This window comes from Tachypleus tridentatus, chromosome 7 (assembly GCF_004210375.1).
Source record: "Tachypleus tridentatus isolate NWPU-2018 chromosome 7, ASM421037v1, whole genome shotgun sequence".
Taxonomy (NCBI): domain Eukaryota; kingdom Metazoa; phylum Arthropoda; class Merostomata; order Xiphosura; family Limulidae; genus Tachypleus; species Tachypleus tridentatus.
This window is the reverse complement of record NC_134831.1, coordinates 151845014-151867907: the sequence shown is the minus strand read 5'-3', so window position 1 is coordinate 151867907 and position 22894 is coordinate 151845014. Positions and strand designations below refer to the sequence as shown.

The following is a 22894-nucleotide window of genomic DNA, read 5'->3' as shown; positions in this document are numbered from 1 at the left end:
TTTCCCCACTGTTTCAAAGGTTGTTTTTGCAACTGATAGCATACCTCATATTTTAATTAATTTGTAATTTTTTTCATTATGATGAACTTTTGGATATTGTTAGTGCTATATTTATTAATTTCATTCATGTATCCCAACAGAATGATACAAGCTATTGCACAGCCATTTGGGCAGGTCTTTGACATTTACAAGATTTTGAGTAATGGTCTAGTACAAGACTTCAGTAATCAGGCGATCAAAATACCACCTGCTACAGGAATATCCAAACGTTCATCTTCAGCACAAATGAATTCAGACAATCAAGGTTTTCCCTTGCAGAGCAATAAGAAGTTCTTGGCCTGGCCAGGTGTACCTGTTGGAACATCTGTGTAAGTACATTTTTGTACTTTGAAGACATGTTTAATTACTTGTCTCATTTATGCTTTGTATTAAATTAGAGATTAATTAAAAAGATATACAAGTTGTACAAATTTATAAAACAAACAATGTAAAGTTATAACTAAGAAGTTGATGTTGCTTTACTACATTTTCCTGTATGTAGTTCGATAATTATATTCTTGCATAAAACCTTACTATTAAATTTGCTTGTAACTAAAACCTATAAAAAAAAGTATTTTTTGTTATGAGGATTATAGTCATGGAATTAACTTCGATATATGAATATATAAATAAGTTAAAATAATAATGTACATAATGGTGAAAGTAAATGAGCCAGTAAAACAAGTATCATCAGTAATAGCTAAAATGATGTATAACAACTTTACAATTTTTGTTTAGAATAAAGCAAATGACACTGAGAAATGGTTCAAGTGCAGACTCACTTTATTTATGCATGAATATCAAAGGTGACAGCCAGCAGTTTCAGGTAAATGTTGAACTGTCTATAGTTGCAACTTTTGTTAACAAATGAATTTTTGAGAAGCCATCATTAATTTGAAAAGAGCATTGGAAGTTTTGAAAGAATGATTATTCATTATTAAAGACTACTAAATGCTGTGATTTAATTATTAATATGTAAATGTGATATTTTATTTGAAAATGTATTGTACTTGCACCTGAGAAGACCATAAGCATTTTGAAAACTTTTCAAATACTTTAACTCACTTGCTCCAGGTATCCTTTACTGCACATAAAAATGTTTTACATTCAAAATTTTTAAACTACTTTTTATTTGTTACATAATTTGTATAATATAAAATATCAGCTGATAATTCATATTTTAATAGTATACAAGTTTTAAGTTAATTCTACAAGACTGTATTTTACAAAATCATAAATTTCCCCGAGTGTGACACATGACACATTTTTCCTATGCATTTTATCTGTTTACCAACTACCCCTCAAGTAAATACAAAATTAAACATAAATTACTCACTATAAAATCGTCATCACTTAGACAGACCATAACTATTATAGCCTTCAATTTTATGTGGTTGCAGAGCTATCAAACAGAACATCTGATTCCTTTTGTTACATCCTCTCTTTCAGGACTTATTAATAGTTCTGTGTTATGTTTAATTGTATTTTATCTATAGCCAATAGAAAGCAAAGGTTTTCATCTTTCAAATGGCATGATATGTTGTTTTCTGAACAGAGAATTATTGATTTCTCAGTTAGTACAACTGATAATGAATAGCTTAGATGAATTGTAACAGCTCTAATCACATGGTTAGAAAGCCATAAGAATTGTGAAAGTTAGGGAAAATTGTCTACTTCTTGCATGTTATTAGTCTGTTCTTTGGTGCATTATTTAATTAAATCAAAATTTAATGCAGTACTACCATTATGAAATAGTAGGCTTGCATGTCCTTGACAATTGATAGTAAAAGAAAAGAAGATTGGATAAGTACCTTATTTCTTGTTTTTAATGTTTATTTTTATTTATTATTTTAAAAGCAGCTAAAACATAATGATAGAGATCTTTTTGTTAGTTAACATTAGAGTAGGTAAAATAATACAAGTTTCACAAGTCACTCATGAGCTGCATATGCTTCAATTGATTTACAGTTTATAATGTCACAGATAATAGTACTTAGACACAGTTCAAAGAGCAATCAAAAGAACAATGAAACTTATTTTTAAATAGGTGTATAATGTTAAGAGCGTAAAACTACTTAGGATAAGGAAATGTAGTTTCATATTACAGTTTGAAGTCATTCTAGGGAAAAAAGGTAATTTAGATTTTGCAGTTATGGGGTCATTACAATTGACAGATCTAATTTTGAGATGGTAGAGAAAGTAACAGGTAAAATATATGAAGTATGTATAAAGATAAAATACTAAGTTTTAATCAGGAAAAAAAAAAAGTTTGGAATGTATTCAGAAAGTTTTTGCAGATTACACAAAGGAAATTTGAGATTAATGAGATGAGGAAAAGTATTCTTAATTTTAACATAAAAAAATTTGGAAGTCTTTCAGTTAACATTACAAGTCTTTCACATACAAAAAATCATTTTTGGGAAAGTATTTTTAATAAGCTGAAATAAAATTTGTCTATGAATATTTTAAATACTTGTTTTGAATAATGTGCATACTAAATGTTTTAAGACATACACACTACATAGAAGTTATGTGGTTAATCAAATTGACCAAACCCATGTTGAGAGCTAACCCAAACTTTTAGTGGATTTTTATTATTATATTATGTTGCTGTGTGTTTAAGGTAGTTATCATTGATTATTCTAAATGGAACTTCTATTACCATTATTTTTGTTTTATTTCTTCTATTTATCAAATCTGTTTGATATAGATAATCTTTTGACAGTTTCAGTTTATGAGAGTATTACTAATATATGAGTAAGTTAAGTTAGTACTAACATATAAAACCTCTATTTTAAAAAAAATCTAGAAGTAAAATGTAGAATTTATATTTTGCACTAAACAAACCACCCTGTTTTACTTGTTCAAAATTTGTTTATCTATTAAGCAATAAACTTCCATTTATTTGCAGTTCCTGTTCACTGTTGATCCTACAAGGACATTAAATTCTATGTTTATAGGTTCATCATATTCATTCAGTTCACATTTCTTAATGCATAAAATGATGGATTCTAAATTGGTGTATTCTAGTATTTTAATTATCTTGTGTTGGAACCAATGTAACCTAAAAACGTTTAGGATGTGTATATTTATTTAATACATTAGAAATTTTGAAGACAGCTTACTATCCTCATACTTGAAAAACACTGTAACCTACATACAGAGGCATAAAAAACACCATCTCTACATAATATATTATTAAATAATATAGCCTGTTTTACTATGTGGGAGAACTAAAGAAAACTTTGTTGTGCTGCATTTGAGTTATATGGTGTGTGTGTGTGTGTATATATATAAAAGCATTTATTGTTTAACACTTGCTGTGGGTTTGTTCAAACTAGCCAAGTTCATAGCCCCAAATTAACCTTTATCATTTCCATTCTGTAACATGTAATGTTTTCTGTATTTTTGTGAAACTTTCCAAGCTTTCAGTAAGCATTAGGAGTCTTTTTCAGACAAAAAAATTAGAACTTTTAATTAATTATTTTCACAAAAAATTTCTCTGAATATATAGTCAAAATGTTGGCTGCTTTAAGGCAAAGTGATTTTGTGCTGAGATTACAAATATTTTTTTTTAATCTTAAAACTGTAAAGTTTTATATACATAATTTCTAAGACTTTTTATATACATCTCAAACATTTTTTTAAATAAAACTATCAGTTATTTTTCAATCCTAACTCTATGTAGGTTGGTCAAATTGAACAACCTTGTAACTATCATGAAAAATTACAAAATAAACTATTTTATTTTTTCTAGAATGACTTCATATTGTGACATGAAACTACACTTGCTTATCCCAAATAGCTTAAAATTCATGCCAGTTTACATCTGTTTCTAATTAAATTTTATTGTTTAGTTACCCTTTGAATGGTGTCTATCTAACTAATAATCATATTGCTACTTGTTGGTAAAATATAGTTGTTAATAGGTGGTGTTGACTAGCTGTTTTTTCAGTGGTGTAACACTGAAATAAGCTCACAACATATCTTCAGTTGTCACTACATGATCAACAGATCATGAACAGCAATTCACTGGATCATCCAGTTTTTGTTCAGGATCAAATTGTTAGATCTTGGGAGGTGATTATATTGGAACAATAATATTTTAGGTGTTTCTCTAGCACCACCTTGTCTAAAGATCAATCTCTTCGTAGATGCTTCACTTTATGGTTAGGATGCTTATATCAATGATCATGAAATCCAGACACTGTACAGATGACAAAACTTCCTTCTGCATCAATATTTTAAAACTTCTTGGTGTCCAAAGGTAATGTTTCAAAATCTGGAATTATTGAGAGAAAAGTTGTCATTCTTCACCTTGACCATTCCACAATAGTGTCTTACATTTCCCATCTTTGGAGTGCCAGTCGTGGGATCTTTATTTTTGAATATTGGATATTTTTTATTGGTTTCACTTCCATTATATGTGTCTACTAGTTTGCCATGTTCTGTAGGGTGATGAATTTATTTGCAGATAAATTGTTTCTCCCCAACTGAATAAATGCTACATGAGGTTTTCCACTGAATTTGCTCTCAGTTTGGGACACTGATGATTGATGCATTTGCCACCCCTTAGAACACTTAACTACAGGCATTTTTGTTCTCATACCTCCCCCTCAGACATTGGCAATACATGCATTCAGTCAAGACTAGAGGCAGGATTGTACCTCTGTGCCTTGTCATAGATTTGTCTGTTACCCAATGTTCTGCCTGTAGTTCAATCAACCCCTTTTTTTGTGCTGATGATAGCACTGGATTGACCAGCTTAACTATGGTTTCTACTTCAGTATTTTCAAGAGTGCCTAGCTCTGGAATGTTCTCTTTGGCTGTCTCCGTTGAGGCAGCCATAATCCAATATTGTACAGATGAATATCCTGAAGCTCAAGCTTCAAGCATGGATGTTATATAATCCTTCACATGTCACTGGGGTTTAACTTCCAAGATTACCATATATCTGTCTCAGTCACTGGACATTCATAAAGGAAATGGCATGCATACTGACAATGGTGTTTCATTAGGAAACTGAACCCACTTCATCCAGACATGCCAACCAGTGCTCATTTTCTTAACCTAGCTTTTTGACAAGGGCTTAACCTTGTGTACAATAGGTTTATGCAAGGTGGCTTTATTGATTACATTAAGGTAATCAAAAAATTGGAAATTATTTGAGTCCTTAATGCTATTCAGCTATCTCGTATTGTTTTGAGTAAAAAATCTCAAAAGAATTTTTTTATTACTTTGCTGGGATATGAGTGGTATCACATGGTGTGTTGACATTTGTTTGAGACCTTGTACTTGTGTGCCATTTATTACGTTTCCATTAAAGGTTTTTGTTGCTGCTGGTGTGTGGGCATTACCAGTGGGAGTTGTTTCCATTGCAAGTGTACAGGAATTTTTATCATTTTACATATCCTTCTACACACACAGTTCCTTTCTACCTAAGACTGGCATTCAGGGTAAAAAGATGAATTCTATTTGCTGATCCATCTGACTGTTTAGACTGTGATCACTTGTGTTCAGTTAGGGCTCTGAAGTGTTGTGACTCACACTAACTCCTTTAGAGGTAAGACAACGTTTTATTCATTGAAATCCTTCAATTTCCTATTATTTATCTACAATTACTTTGATAAGGCTAGTACTAAAATTGATCCATATTTCTTATTTTGAGCTTTCTTTGAAGGTGAGAGAACTTCTGTGAGTCTTATTAGATTTGTCATATTGATGTGTTCTTAGCTGCCTGTTTGAATTGCTTGCTGGAGAACATTGTGCAGACTAGTACTTGAATCTCTCACAATACCTTTTTCTTGCATTATTTGCATGATGTAACAGTGTCACTCAGACACTTTGAGGGTGTCTGACTACCCCCTGTAATTATCTTTAGATCAGCTAAATTATAAAGAGAGGTGAATATTTATTGCTACTCTTGTCTCTGCTTAACAGGAGACCTTACCTATTTTTCACTGGATCCTATTTTTTGGTGAGTGTGTTTTTAAGCAGGTGTACTATATTAAACTAATTCCACACCAACAAACATTAATTGACCTGGTGGTATTAGTGTGTACTATGATAGACCACCATTTGTGGACTATCATGAGTAAAGCACAAGGTGATCATGTTCATCTCTGCTAATCATCAGATTAAATGAATCGGGGTCAGTTTGCTTTTAAAAATATAGTAAATTTGATTCATGTATTGCAATGTTTCCAGAGCGCTCGCTGTTCCTCGGGACTTTCCACTGTGCATTGCCCCTCAGATTCTACTACATCTGGTTTTCATTCACTGGGATGGTGAACAGAGGCTTTTTCTCCAGATTGTTAAAGTGAATTTCCTCCACTCTTGGAGAAGAGGGTAAAGTTATGGATCCTCTTACCCAGGTCCATGGATGCTTTTTCCGAGATGTCATTAGGAGAGGCACCAGCCTATGCGGGGTTGAATGTGACTATTCTTTTTTTTTTTTATCAGTGTTGGTTTAGTGCATTGTTTATGTCAGAAGGTTCACTATTTCTTCACAATTCTAAATGCAGAGTGATCTCGTCCCGAGACTTTGGTTGATCATTGTTTGTTCTACATCCTCCTCATAATTCTTGGGGCAAGTGGAATTTACCTTGCCCACACAACAGCTGGGGAGTGAGGATGAGTGTTGATTATTCCAGACTGGATGTGTTCTGTTTCTTCAGGTAGAATATGACAAATGAGATCCTGTTATTCCAAGCTTGGGGTGTTGCTTTTTTGTTCTTCTTTGGGTTGAGGAGATTGTGTGTCCACTTAAGTGTTGCTTACCTTCTTTTTGTGATTTCTTGTGGCTGGGAATGCATCAACCCATGGCTGCAGTTTGGGATACTCTCATAAGTGTGTGCATGTGGATGCCTGTAGATGGTGAGAGAATTTCCCAGAGTAGATTCTGTCTTTGCAGTTTACCTCCTCTGTGATCTGAACATCCACCCACATATTTGTTATGCATTGTGACCCATAAAGGGAAGGAGAGGTCCAACCCCATCACACCATTTTAGTCTTGAAATCCTGTAGACAGTGACTTTGAGGTGCTCCATCAGGGTCAGTTGGCTGGTCCTTTTAGGCTAGGGTCAATCAGATACCAGCATTGGGTATCCTCAGCAGGTTCTTGATGACAAGAAATCCACTTGAATATAAAAATGTATCTCAGAATGGATGGTATGGGTATTAACACTTGTATTGATAAAGAGAGAACAATGTTTTGACCAACCTAGGTCATCTTAACATGAACATGACCTATGAAGGTCAAAAGTGTTAATACCCATACCAGCAATTCTGAGATAATCATCAGCAGGTGTTGTGAACATTGTCTGATGCTGGTGTTTTGGTATAAAGCTTACAAAATCTTGGTGTTGCTGCAGTGTCTTTGTTTGGCATTGTAGTGTGTCCCCTCATAGGACTCAATAATGGGTGGGATTAGTGGGCACTAAACATTTTTTCTTGCATTATGAATCCTCCAAATCCAAATAAAAAACAGATCATTGATAAATGACTATATCTTGAAGACTGGACAGCAGTCTACATCTGTATTTTATTCTCTCATGTTACATTCTTTGTCAGAAAACCTTTAGGGCATATATCTTCCTTTTTTATTCATAAGGTATTAGATGGGTGTACTGGCTTTCCTAAATCAGTCAAGAAAATACATTCTGGTAACATCCTGGTTGAAACATCTACCCCAAATCACAGTGAAATCCTATTGAATTTGAAGGCCATTAGGGATATAACCATTGATGTTATTCCCTCATGCTATTAATACTTTGAATTCCTCAAGAGGAGTTATTATTAAGAAGGATTTGAAGAACATCCCTGAGTTTAGAGATCTTTGCTGATTTCTTCACCCACAGAATGTCTGCAGTAAAGTGTATCTTCACTCATAGGAATGGAATTATACTGCCTAACATGAAGAAATGTAGTATACAGATTGTACTATTTACACTGACTCTCTTAGGTCTCTACTAGCACTGGCATTGCTTAGAATTAGTTCTCATCCTTTTCTTGTCAATATTCAACATTGGCTGGCCTATTTTTCTCTATCTTCTATCTGTATTCAGTTAAATGAGTGTGGTAAACCTATAACTAAAGGACAATTCAGTAACTTTACTAGGACCAAAGGTTAACAGAAACTGAAAATAAAGGAAAGAATATTGATTAATAGTTTTAAACCAGTGCTGAAGCAACAATATGGTGTAGTTTATTTATCATTGATTCTTCAAAAGTAACAATATGTTAATATTATATTATGTTATATAGATTTATTTTGTCAAGTTAGTGTAGCCAGAATATAAAAAGTGTAGTTAAATATATAACTTCTACATTTTTAATAGTGTTGACAATTATTATGGAAATAATGAGGAACAAAAAGTATAAAGACATAAATACAATTGGAATTCCAACCTTTCACATAAAATTGAACTATTCCAAGAATCATATTTGAATAGTTCATAACCTAATGTGTTTTCATGTAATTTATCAGAAAATATAAAAAGTGTAGTTAAATATATAACTTCTACATTTTTAATAGTGTTGACAATTATTATGGAAATAATGAGGAACAAAAAGTATAAAGACATAAATACAATTGGAATTCCAACCTTTCACATAAAATTGAACTATTCCAAGAATCATATTTGAATAGTTCATAACCTAATGTGTTTTCATGTAATTTATCAGAAAATATAAAAAGTGTAGTTAAATATATAACTTCTACATTTTTAATAGTGTTGACAATTATTATGGAAATAATGAGGAACAAAAAGTATAAAGACATAAATACAATTGGAATTCCAACCTTTCACATAAAATTGAACTATTCCAAGAATCATATTTGAATAGTTTATAACCTAATGTGTTTTCATGTAATTTATCAGAAAATGCCAATTTGATATAAAGCCAATACAAGTCAGAAGATTATAGTGTGCCCTGTAGTAGCAGTGTGACCTTAGTTATGGTTTCCATGACTAAAATACTATATGATTAGCATGTATAAATCAAAGTTCAGGCTGGTCAAGGATATACCATAAGAAACATTTCATTAAGATTGTGTTTCAATAAGGAGTTGTATGTGAAACTATCATTGTTAGCAGCAAACACTGTTGAGGTTGAACTTTCCAGCTTCTCTGAATATGAAGCCAAGCATATTAGTGAAGTACAAAAAAGATCTTATCAATGACCTTATTGAAAATACCAGTTTCTAGGTGAACTTGTAGCTACTCAGAAATTACTTTGAAAATATAATTAAACATGTTAAAAAGGGCATTGGACTACAAACAGAATGAGCAGAACTGAAAAAGTGTGCACTTTACAGATAAATCTATTATCAAGTTATTTGCAAAAATCAACAACAGTTTAAGAGCAGAGAAGAAATGTGTTACAGTCAATGTACAACATTTATAGTTAGTCATTATGGGGATCAGTAAATGTTTGGGTTGCATTTCAGCCAACAGTAATCTGCAAAAAAATTAATGGCACCCTGACTACTGACAAGTATAACTGATTTTGTTCCACCATGAAATTTGATCAAGAATGTGACTCATTATGAGAGAATGTCTTCTAGTAAAAGAGCAATTATAAGCACAGAGCCTGTGTAATAAAATGGTATCTTGATGGTAAAAAGGTTGATTGAACACTCGCAATTATGGCTTGGCCTTCACATTCTTTAGGCTATACAAGTTTCTATAAACCAGAGAATGTCTGAAAGCAATCCAACAATTCAGTTGAATTGTGAATTGTATTATAAGGTACATTTAAAACAATATTCTCGAATTATACTTTGATAAACTATATAACAACATCAAAGTTTGTTATTTGTTGATGTATTTAAAGCAAATTGTTATACAAAATAGTAGTGAATTATAGAAATTACCCAGTTTTATTCTTTACTTTTTGTGACAACATTTTGTTTTATTAATAAATTCACTATCTAGTTGTCATATGTTTAATATCCTTGTATGTGTATTGCTTTTTGTTTTCCCATTAGTATTTGTGGAAATGTATGAGACATGGTTGTGTGATTTACTGTGGACTTTCAGTTGTTTTGTTTTTAATAATTTATAATTATGAAAATTGGTTATAAAAACAGCTTGAAGAAGAAGAGGTTGGTGATCATACATCTAATGAAATAGCAATATCTCCTGGTGGAATTCATATTGTAAAGGTGAAGTATACTCCAAAAGCTGTCGAGGCTGCTTTCTCGTGTTTATCTATTCATCTAAAGGGTCAAAATCATGAAGGACAAGGAAAGTTTAATGTAAGTAATCTAAACTTCTTTCTTTAATTGTCTTGTAAGCATCATTATTCAATCTTGGGGTTGAAAATACTTTTATTTTGCGAATTTGTCCCAGGAAAAAAAAAAAATCCCTGGAGTGCATAGCTCCAGTTACAGTAAAGGAAGTATGAAATTACCTAATGCACTAAAGCTTGTTTGTTAACATGCATCCAAAATTTTATTGAACGAGTATTTTATGAATTTATGTCAAATTTGGAATCAAATTGTAGATTATAATTCAATCTTTAATATTATGTGCAAGTTAATTTCTTAACTTAAAACTAAATATTAAAAGAACACATCCAAATATAAATTTTAGTGAGTCACGTGTTGTGTTGAATATAGCACCATTCAAAATTAGATGTTTGTGATGTCAAAATACTTAGCCTATAGTTTTGTACAAATTAGGAACTGGAATTCCTAATATTATAAAGCTAAAGTATAAAATAAGAACCTCGTGTCTTTTTATTTTGCTAAGATATGGCTTATGTACTGAACCAAACACAGTGACCCTGTTCATCTCTTTCCATTTTTGGAAATGCTCCCTTATATACACTTACTTCAATATATGACTAGAATAGCCAATCAACAGCTAAGAATATCCCCAGAGTGGTTTTAGTAGCCATTTTAATCTTTAGAGATTACACAAATAATATTTGAAATTTATCATTTTGCACTTAGTCTGGTAGTGAAATACTATTTTCATGAGCTAATCTTTAGTAAACATATTTATTTAAAAGATCTTATTTTTTTTAACTAAAATCCTTGTAATCTTTACTAAAAGTCTACCAAATTTTGTGAAGATATACCTGCTGTATCGAACATTACAGTGCAAATACATAGTATGCAAATGTGTAGATGAACTTGTGTATATTATACAGGGTTAAATAAATTTTTATTTAATTAAATAATGCACAAAGAATACAGAAAAATAACAGAAGAGGAAATGCCTTGAGAGCGAATGTTACAATTCTCATGCTATGGAAAATTGCTTATATTTTTATATTACTGTATAAAATTAATAACATAGAACTTGTGTTAAACTTTGTAATATTAGTTATAATTTTATGCCAAGTTTATATATCACAATAAGAAAGTTGTTTAATTAAATATTGAATAGAACTGACTTAAACCTCATCACATATGTACATAGGCAGTTTGAAGGAAATAAGTATCACATCATACAGATATACGAAGGTTTAGAAATCTGTTAAATATTACTTTTAAAAAGAATAAAACCTTATACAACAAGAACTAATGTGTAAACCTCTAAAAAATTGTATAAAACAAATAAAGATAAATTAAATCAAAGTCAGAATACTCTGCACCTAAAACTATGAAGAAAAATCCAATTTTTATGGTGTATACCTATGAACTCTCGTGCATAAAATTATAAAGTTCTTGATTTCTTTCAGATTCCACTTCAAGGATATGGAGGAACCAATAAACTTGAACTGGAAGGACTTCAGCCTGATGAATGTGGAGATAGTTTTTCTCTGAATGTAGGAGAACTTGCTGAAAGTGATGCTACACTGGCTCATTTTGTTGTAACCAATGCAGGAACAAGAGCTGCCTATATTAAAATCATGAACTTTACTGGTAATCATCCTTAATAGAGCTATTGGCTTTGTCAAAAAATAAATAAAAATAAAGTGGTATTTATGTAAGTGATAAAATGTAAACTCTAATCATCCTTTTGGGAATATTAGTGTTAATGACTTTTTACCCTAATAACTAGCAAAAGTACTGGTGTACACATCTGTTAATGATATCTTTAATTGATTATTCTTTAGGTCACTGAAGTGTGATTTGTACAATTGTAGTAAGAAACTAACTGGCACATACAAAAACTATTTTTGTAGCATGTCTAGATGCTTTCTTAACCCTCTGCAGTTGAAATTTCCACTGAATTTGTTTCAGGCCCATCGTTAGAAAGCATTTTGCCAGCTGGTAGAATAACAGTACAGCCTTCAGAGTTTGTCTTGCTTGAACAGGAAAGTAAAGTGAGTCTTATATGTTAAAATATTCTTTGGATAGTTTTGTGTTTGTCAGAATATAAATAGTAATATGATTATTTACAAAAAATGTATATCCATTTGAATATATGTTGTTTATAATATTAAAAACATACACATTAAAAAGGCTTTACTCTGTATATTTCTAACAAAAATTAATGGTATTGTAAAAAAAAAAGATATATTTAACTACATCATATAAAGTATTAGGTTGAGGAATAATTCGTAAGCGTTTTTAAATAATTTCATTCAAGCATTACATGCAAGACTATACAATACTTCAATGCATGAACACATTACACCCAAAACATTTATTATGATACTTTATTTCATGTAATACCTAGGTATATAGTATGCATTGTTTTAAACGAAATTGCAAGAAATTAAATGCGAAAAGCAGATGGTGTCGAAAATGCTCGATTTTGTCCACTTGACATTCCATTTAATGAGCTGAAAATGAAAGCAAAAATTAAAGACATATGAAAATCAAACGCACCATCTATTAGAGCAAAAAATTATTTACCAAATGACATGAAATATTTTGCAAAAGCGTTTCATTTATGAATATATTTTTTTAACTTGAAAAAACGCTCACGAATTATTCCTCAACCCAATAGAAATATCAGACACACAAGCTATGTTAGAAGAAACGGTTGAAACAGCCATGTAACATACCTTTACTTTTATTGTTAATATTACTGTTATAAGATGCACAATAATTTTCAAGCTGCAGCTAATCTTTATTTGATGAAATATAATGCCTAGAAGAAATAAATGGGAGCAAACTTTGCTCACATCAAGCATATAGAGATAGTTCTGAAAGCTAAAAAACAAATTCTGAGAACTTTAGTTTTTAAAAGTGAAATTTCTTTAAAAGGCAATGTGACAAAATAATTATCAAAATATAAAAACTTCAACAGAACTAGTAACAACTGGACATATTGGTAAAAAAAGTGGAAAAGAAATAACTAAGCAGAAAAATTCAACATATAAAAGTTAAATTATAATTGATGTTAAATGAAGTGGGCCCCAGACAACTTTCATTCTCTTGAAGTTGACAATAAGTTGTCAGTAGTAATAATAAAGTAATAGCCCAGTATGACCTGGTGACTAGATGTCAGATTCATAATTTGAAGATTGATAGTTTCAAATATATAGTTGCTGTTAGTCAGTTATTCAGGCATAAAAATTATTGTTTTGTAAAATTATCAAACAACCATCAACTAGTTAGGATTAAGGTCATTACAGAGAAGAAGTAATAATAAACATCTTATTTTAGATGTAGAAAAGCAAGATTATGGTGGCTTTCTTAGTCCTGTTTTTCCACTTTTGTAGCTGTTTTCTCTACCTTTGCTGCATTCTAAAGTTTATTTTGCCTGTGATAGAATTTTTTTATTATTATAATTATTTACACTTACTTGTCCTGTTATTTTTGTACTATGAATGTCATCTTGAAACTATTTCAGATTTTATATATGTTTGGGCAAGTGTGACTTGGTGGTTAGGTTGCCAGACAATGGATTTAAGGTTCCATTACTCATCATGTTATTGACACTAAGAAAAGAAATTTCTGCATTTTGGTTCCTAAAGTATGTTGAAGGAAGATATGACCACACATATTTATTTAATATAACAAAAGTATTCCAATAATTGGTGGTAGATGGTGTTTTCTAGCTGCCTTCTTTCTTGTTTTTCACTTCAAACATAGAGATAGCTAGTGCACATAATCCTAATACAGCTGTTTGCAAAATTCAGCAAACAAATTGTATATGTTTATCCCTGTGAAGCATAATAGTTATTAAAATGTTTTTTTTAAAATGGTACTAGCTATTTTGTTATAGAATGTATAGTTTATGCTAAAGAGCCAAGGTCCATCTTTTGTCATACTTCGAATGTGAAACCTTTAATTTGGTGAAGCAAATGTACATTATCTAAAAGGTAATTGCTAGAGAAATTCCCACTAATATTGTTTATCCCCTACATATAAACAAACAAAACTGGAACTTCTTCAGTGGAGCCAGTCTTATTGTTACTCATTAGAAATTACATTCTCCAATGACTTTTAGGTGATAGTAATTATGAAAACAATATGCTACATTGGTTACTGAGGAATTTGTTAGGCTTGTGTTGATTGTTAGAAGTATACCATTTAATCTGACCAAAGGAATACAGATGCATTGTATACATGTGAAGTATGGAATACAGAACTGAAATAAGAAGGTACATATCAGGACACGTAACTGTGGACTTTCTGGACTGGTGAGCATTTTTAAGGAGTCAATAGCACACTCAAATATTAGATACCAACATTCCTGTAAAAAATAGTAACTAGCTATATTTCTATAACAGTATTTTACTCAAGAATAGTTTGATATTTTGTTGTAAAAATTTATTAGAAAAAACAAAAACTAAGTGAATTTTTAAGCCAAAACTAGATGTTATTTATTAACACTTTGCTAAGCTGGCATAACTTGAAGTATTTCTTCTTGTGATGGAAAAACTATCAAGAGATACCAAAGACCCTTCTCCTCTGTTAACATAACTTGTAGCAAATACAATCAGAAGTACTATTATTTAAAACATTTTGCACCTGTTAATAGGTTAACTCCTCTTTCATATTCTGCTCCAGACATATCTTTAAACAAATCAGATTATACAAGCTCTAAATTTAAGACTTTAACATAAGTCATTAAACATGTTTAAAATGTGCACCAGTTGCTCAGCTGACTATTGTATCAGTCGAAACATGAACCAAACTATTTGTTTGGCATGGTATTACTATCTCTACTGAAACCTGGCACTAAAAAGGTACCTAGATGTAAAACAGTTTGATAGTAGAAGCAATAAGTGGTCATATGAAACAGTGAGAAGTATTGGACTTTGTACTTGCCAATCTGTAGGTTCCTTTTATAGAGGTTATGTGAGTATTGACTGTTGTTATTGTTTTTTTGCATTAGTTATCGACATGTTTTTATATAAAACAGAAAATCTATTTTTCTCTCTACTGGTTTGTGGAATCTGAAAGTATAGCTTGATAGTTTGATTTGGAAAAAAAAACGTATATGTAGGTGATGCAGTTTTGGACTTTCCATGGTTGTCTGACAAAAGCCAAGTGGTATCCAACACAAAAAAATTATTTATCTGAAAATGATATGTAAAGAGATGGTTTTGTTCTTGCAAAGATTCAAAGTCGGTGCTTAAAATAAGGAATGCTTTCTCTAAATTGCAATGACAGTTACCCATCTGTGCTAATTTGATATTGTTTGTGTCATGCAGATGTGAGAGTTGTGTTTGTAACATTGCTGCTGAGGCTCAAATTACAAATGAACATAGGCTTTCAAGATTAGTTTCTACACTTGATGTCCTTTATGATATGGTGACAATCATCAATAATACTTTCTATGAATTGGACAATAATTGAAGGTGAAACTTGAACACATAATATATGAAAGGTGTTATTGCAATTGGTGGGTTACAGATGGGGTTAGCTTCATTAGTTTTTACAGTTACTGCTCAGATACAAGAATTTAATAAGTAAATGCATTTGCTTTAAATATAGTGTAATATTTGTTTCTCAATCAAATACCTAGTTGTTTTTAATACTACAGATTTGCTTCACTATACATAATGTCAATGAACCTAAAAACAAAAAAGAAACAAATAACTTCTGACAAAGTGAATACGTAAATTTCATAAAATGGTCAGTTTATTGAAATATTTAACTTAATACTTTGTTGCCATTTCTGATTATTTCTGGCATGTTCAGCTGTACTTAAATCTATACCATACGTATAGATTACTTAATTTTATTTTAATAATTTAACTTTTTTGTAGACCCTTTTCATTGCATGTACTTTGTCTGACTTTAAATGGAAGATGCATGTTAACCAGAAGAATCAAAGGCTTGGCACACTTTCTATATTTTATGGAGATGAAATTCTCAGGCAGATGATGAGAAGGTCAGTGTATTTGCGTTATGTAGTGCAGTTTTCTAAAATAACTTCCAAACACTGAATTATTTTATTATTACTTTTAGTGTAATATTAGTTCACAAATTTTGTTTATGAAGATTAACCTTCCGATACTTGTATATTTATTATGAAACGGAACTTATCAGTGCCTTGCATAAATAACATTTTACAGTTTTATGGCTCTTTGAATGCTAATTTAAATATTTGTTTTGATATTTCTGTTTAGTCTTTACAAAGTAAATTAAAAATTTGTAAGTGTAACAGAAAAAACAATACTTTTTTAGTTTAGATAAAAACTTTAGTTACTTTTTAAAAAGCCTTAAAATTTTTATTCAAAAACTTAATATTGATTGCTGTGTCATATCAGTTTTATCTAGAGATTGTAGTAGTGTACAAAGTGAAAATGTTTTTAAAATGTAGGTGTATGTATAATTAACTTGGAAGGTTATATTTAGTTGAGAATTGCATTCATCATATCTACAGGATATTTGGAAAGTCACTGTGCACTTAAATATTTATTAACAGACATGTTTTAATATAGAATACAGGAGGTAAATATGAATGACAATTATAAACAATGTTGAAAGTGACCCTGTTGACATCAATACAGGCTTGGATCCTTCTTATTTTGTTTTTAAACACCGCTATCAGTTGCTGGCTTGAAATAGACTGAATGAATGCTGTTATCGCTGATTTCAAAACTGCATAGTGACTTTACGAACACCCTGTATATCCTTTTTTACAACAGAGTTGGCCAGATGTAGCCTGTTACTTATAATGCTTGGACTGTTAATCCAGGTGTTAGTGCTTCACAGCCTATTGCCACAAGAACATAAAGGGGACCACAGGGGCATCATAAGAGTGGTGAACTCCCATTACTTGGTCAGATAAACATAATCTAAGAGTTGGTAATGGATGTTGTTGACTAGCTGTCTTCTCAAAATTAGGGACTAATATGGGTGTATATATATAGCCATTTGTGTAACTTTACAATATTTTGACATAGATGTTTTTCTTCCAACAGAGCAATAAGTACTGTAAATATTGCTAAGATTTTGCCCCCTGGTAATCCATTAAGAAGTGTGAACTTTGATGTATTGTATGCTGGAGAGGACAGGGATATTCAAAGTAGGTATTCTCTTTTAAATGAATAAATGTTAGTGAATTATTCAATTACTGATTAATATTTCAGCTTGACCATTAAAACTATAGTTATGAAAGATATCGGTCAGTACATCTTGAGAAAGAATATTGTTACTTTGTTCTACTTTACTTGAGAGTAAGCATATATTTCACATTGAATAACTATGATGCAGTTAATCACTGTTAAATACATGTTTTCTTGTCAAGTTTTAAAATGTAACTAAAAATAGTAATTCTAATTGTACTTGAACACTGTCTTTTACTCAATACTTTAGAATTGATATTTTTACTATTATAGCATGTATTTAATATGATATATAAAGATAACTTAAACATTTTTATGTTTCAAGGCTATGGGATTATTTTCCTACAACAAGATTATCAGGTAAAAATATGTAGAGGTAGAGTGAATATGGTAAGCTAGAAGCTCTATAACAGCAAACTATTGAAGTGACACAATATGTTTATTGTGTTTATTGATATATTTATTGCTACCAATACAATATCTTCTGGTTAATTAAAACAGTTATTAGACTGAAATTGAGCTTGACCAAAAATATAGTTGGAACATATATAGCCCAGATCATAATACGCTTATGATACCTTGAAGTTGTGTAATAGTACAAATGAAGGTTTTTAGGCTAGTAGTATTTTTTTCGTAACTACCTTACCATTTTTAATGTAGTTTTTAGTTCTTTTTATGATAACTGTAGATACATAAACTTAGTCTGGAGTAAATGATGTTCCACTTTTGTCATTCTCTGGGTTCCCTAAATATGTATACCAAGCTTGGTAACCATCTTTTTATTGGGTTGCTAGTTATAAGTGTACATAATGCCAGGGCACCCTAAAGTTTCATAAGAAACTTCACAACCAATAATCTAATGGATTGCCAGTTATGAATGTGCACAATGCCAGGGAACTCTAAGGTTATATACCAGATTTGGGACCAACCAGTCTGGTAGTTTGCTAAGTGTGAATAGACAAACTTCTGTCAAATAAAAATTTAATATATTTGATTTTGAAAGATGACACAACTTAGAAAATGGAAGTTGGTATAATTATGCATTAGATATCAAAGCAGTTTAAGCAAGAATATATGATTATGATACTTATCTCTCTTACAAAACTAACTATTTCAGTTCAGTGCTTCCCTCTATATGCAAACCATTTCTTTACATTTGCCACAAACCTTCCATTTCCCCCTATTGGAATTGCAAGACTCTAGTACATCACCCATGCATCATCTCCTTACCAGTAGGAGCATGGCATGCTTATATGATGCATGTAACTCCTTTCACATTTGTCTATAATTTCTTATTTGGCAGCACTTGGGTTTAGATGTGCTCTTTTGTTTATTAAATGCTCCATCTTCAGCCTTGTTTCCTCACAAAGCAGTTGTTTTTTTAAATGAATTTGCTTTCATCCAGCCTGTTTCTTCCATTAATATTTATACTGTGCAGGTATATGAGGACTTCGATCATCTATTTATACCTCCATTGCTTTTCCTTCTCATTCCCAATCCAATGATTTTACTAGGCCTAATGTGGTTTTTATGAATTTTGTGCCAGATCGGTAATGTTTTATGTTTTTCCCCATTTTTATGCACCTCATCTTTCCTTATTGTATGAGCAATTTTCCCAGCACTTCTTTTGGATTTTCCCCTTCACCTGATATTTGAGGTAATTCTCATCACCGTAGAATTCAGTAAGGAGATTAGCATGCCAAACCCACAGTGGGCTTCAGATTAATTTGTAATTTCCTACCATCTTGCTAACTATCCATTTCTAAACTTGCAGTTGTTAGGTTCCTTACTGCCTACTTGAGGGGTTCTATCACTTGTGGGAATGTGGTCATCATTGACATCACTGGTCCCCCTCAGTCATGCCTATATGAGATCCCTACATTGGGCACTTCACAATCAGTGAAACCTTGCTCTGGATCTTCTTTCAGGCCCCATTTCCTTTCATTCTTGTGAGACTACTGCTTCGGTTGTTGTACAAAGCAGGTATGTCAGTAGGCATGCTGTTTCCTTTTCTGTGCCTGAATCTACATCTTTTCCCAGACACTTCCCTTCACTGATAGAGGTCATGGATCAATCATCAGAAAGCTTCAGCTCAGACCATTGGCCTGTGGATGAAAGTGCTTTGCATAGCAGTATTCTTAAACTTCTAGCTGCAAATCAGGCACTACATCACATCCTTCTTCTCATTTGATATTGTCTGGTGATGGTTCGTTCAGACAATTCTAGAGTGGTGGCACATATCAACCACCAAGAGGGCACCCAGTCCATAGATCACTGTTTTCAGAAGTTGGATCCCTTATACTGGACTGGACGTATTAATCTTATTGCGTGTCATACTGGGTGCTTTCAGTTTGATTGCATATATTTCATATTCCAACCAGATTTATCCTACATATTGGGCATTAGATCCCCTCATTTTCAAGGATCTTAACCATCAGTGGGGTTGCCCCGTGTAGATGATTTTTGCTACTATCCTCAACAACACATTACCTCTCTCTTGGTTGCATGTACCTCATCCTCAGACCATATCAGCCTGTGCCTCCGGCCAGTATTGGTAACACAAGTATCTTTGTGTACTCATCCATCTGATTACTTCATCAGGTGATTTCTCTCATCCACTCCTTATTACTCTTCTCCTGTACCTCTTCCAATTTTTCCTCACTTTCATCATCAACATCAGTCATATGTCCTACATCCCACCTTTCATTTCCTATATCTTCACTCCTTGTTTTTGTCTACTCTTTGGCAAAAAGATCTGGTTTCACACAATGAGTTGCCTCCTTGTTAGTTGATTCCATCTTCCATGAAAGTGTACCAACACAAGTGGAAGGTATTCCATCATTGGTCTACAACTAGGAAATTTATTGCTGGCTGTCTCATATAGCAGAATTTCTCACCTGGCTCTTTGACCATGGATCTTCTTACTTTCAGGATATCAGATGATCTTATCCCATACATTTTGTTTTTTCCCACTACAATACCATTTTTACTCTCCCTGTCCTTAGCATGCTTATTCATTCCTTCTGGATACATTACCTCCCAGCAACCTACCCTTCCAAATGGGATGTTAATGTTGTCCTCCATTTGAACCACTTTCCTCGAGTTTCATGTTTCATCTTTCCCTTAAAACATGTAATGAAGTCTTTAAAGGCTGCAGCTTGGAGCTTTGTATGCATAAAAGATGTGATGATGTACTTTCATGAATTCTAGTGGTTTTGGTGGTCTATTGAAAGTTAGATGTGTAGTTTCCTTTCATAGCACTTCTTAAATTTCATCTGGACTGAAGAATAATTTGTTTTGATTATCAGGTCTTTATATTATACTACCATGTTCTGTCTTTTTTTTTTTTTTTAACACATTACAGTGTGTTTAATTATTAGTATGCAAAGTGGTCTCAAATTCTCATAAGCCTGGAGGTTATTGGTAGGTTTATTGTTGTTGTTAGAACCAAAAAGCTTAAATGTGTTTTCTTCAAGTAAATTTTGTGCAAAATACAAAAGTAGAAAACTTAATTGCATCAGTTTGTGCATAAATCTAAAATGTGATTGAATGTACCAAGCGAAGCTCGAGAGCCTGAAGTCTGGAACTTATGGTAGGGCCACTGGTGCTATATCTAGAAACCATTTCTTAAAATTCTTAATCTCTTTTCATCGTGGCATTATGACTTCACTTTGTTCTCTGTCCCAACTGCTCACCTTTATACCTAACAGCTCTGCATGATTGCATTTACAATAGAACTTCAATGAGAATAGGTTCATATTCAGTTGAGGATTTTCTACATTGATAATTTTTGGTGATGTATTATTTGATATAATGTAATCAGTGTTATAATCTATTGGATAAAATTTTCCTGTAATTAATAATAGTAATATTTAGTATTTTCAGATGCTTGAAAAATACTTTTTTATGGAGAAATACATTTCTGAAGCATTTATGGTTTTAGTTACAGTAAATGTTGGATGGGAAGAATATAATGTTTTTCAAACAAAATTACTCATGAATAATGATGCATCAAACAAGTGTGTGCTTCCTTTGGTTGTGAGTTCCCATACTACTTAAAAAATTGCAGCACAGTTGCTGTCAACTTATTTTGGTATTTCCAATTCTTAAACTCACACATTAATGAACTTTATCAGCTTTCTTAGTTAATAGCTGGTGATAGGGAAGGTAAATAAACATTTCAGTATTTTGTTTAATCATCTAGTTTATGTATGGATTGAAGCAAACTTAGCCTTGTAGTAGAATTACTGTTATACATTTATTTTAACAGCTATGTTTGTTTCATTTTGATACTTGTGACATATGGTTGGATATGTATTGCACATGCCCCACCTGTTCTCTAAATTTGTAGAATATTCTTGAGAGCAAGAATCAACAACATGTGATTTATGAAAAAAATAGCATGTCTTCGAACATTTTTAAACATTTGAGAATCTCACCTTAAAGTATAAATAACAACTTGCCAAGAGACAGAACAGAATATTGTTTTGTCAGCTAAAGTCAGTATAGTAGAAGCCTTAAAGCTATAATTGTGATTAATGCTTATTAACTGGAAAAACTATAGAAATTTGACCAAGAAGATTTATAGATTTTTATTACAAACCATTGAACTTCAGAAAATTTTCTTCTGACATTAATATTTCAATAAGGACATTAGATATCTTCCTTGGTAAAAAAATGAACTTGTAAATTGTATTAGGCCCAACAAGAGTATAGCAAGCTAAGCTAGCATTCCCATCAAGTGAAGTGCATCTGTGTATCAGCATAAAAAGTAATTTGTTCTTCATGTAGCTGTGAATTTTAAAATTTTTGTATATTAACCAATATTCTTAATTAGTATTTGTAATAACTGTTATTATAAATTGTATTATTATTATTATTTTGTGTATTAAAATATATTTGTGTTGATGAAGAAAATTGTGTATCAATCTTGTTGTCAAGTATCATACATTTTATATATATTAACATTTAATTAACTTTTAAATTACAATTAAAATTTTGGCTATTTAAAATCTTAATACATTAGCATACATAACTTGTAAAATTGGAGACTCTTCCAAGATAAATTATGCATAAAACCTGTAACAGAAGTTAACCTAATGATGTCTCTGGAAGATTTATCTTTTTAATATTTGATTCCTGTTTACTAAATAAAGCTCAAAATTGGAACAAAGTATCAGAAGTGCAGGTAAAAAATGAATTGTTTTATTACATAACATAATGGATGTACCTAGAAATATGTTGCTGTGATGATTTTGTGATACCTATTTTCAAAATGTGACAATTTCTCATCTTGTAATTTTGTGAAAGTTAGGATAATAAAATTAAATGTTCCTTTCTTTTTAGAGTGAGTGCTATGATATACTTTTTTTCAACTCCTGTATTAATAACTTTTGTTAACCTTTATTCATAAGGTTATACA

At 31.5% G+C, this 22894-nt stretch overlaps 1 protein-coding gene across 3 annotated transcripts in view; it reads left to right on the top strand.

The window, feature by feature from the left end:
* The window catches only part of spd-2 (centrosome assembly protein spindle defective 2), a 109793-nt gene that overhangs the window by 77165 nt on the left and 9734 nt on the right, over positions 1-22894 (top strand). For all 3 annotated transcript variants that reach the window (XM_076514799.1, XM_076514801.1, XM_076514798.1), the window contains exons 22-28: positions 141-368; positions 778-865; positions 10133-10300; positions 11734-11917; positions 12239-12321; positions 16168-16292; positions 17329-17432. In XM_076514799.1, coding sequence (XP_076370914.1) covers positions 141-368; positions 778-865; positions 10133-10300; positions 11734-11917; positions 12239-12321; positions 16168-16292; positions 17329-17432 — 980 coding nt within the window. The remainder of the gene's footprint in view (positions 1-140; positions 369-777; positions 866-10132; positions 10301-11733; positions 11918-12238; positions 12322-16167; positions 16293-17328; positions 17433-22894) is intronic.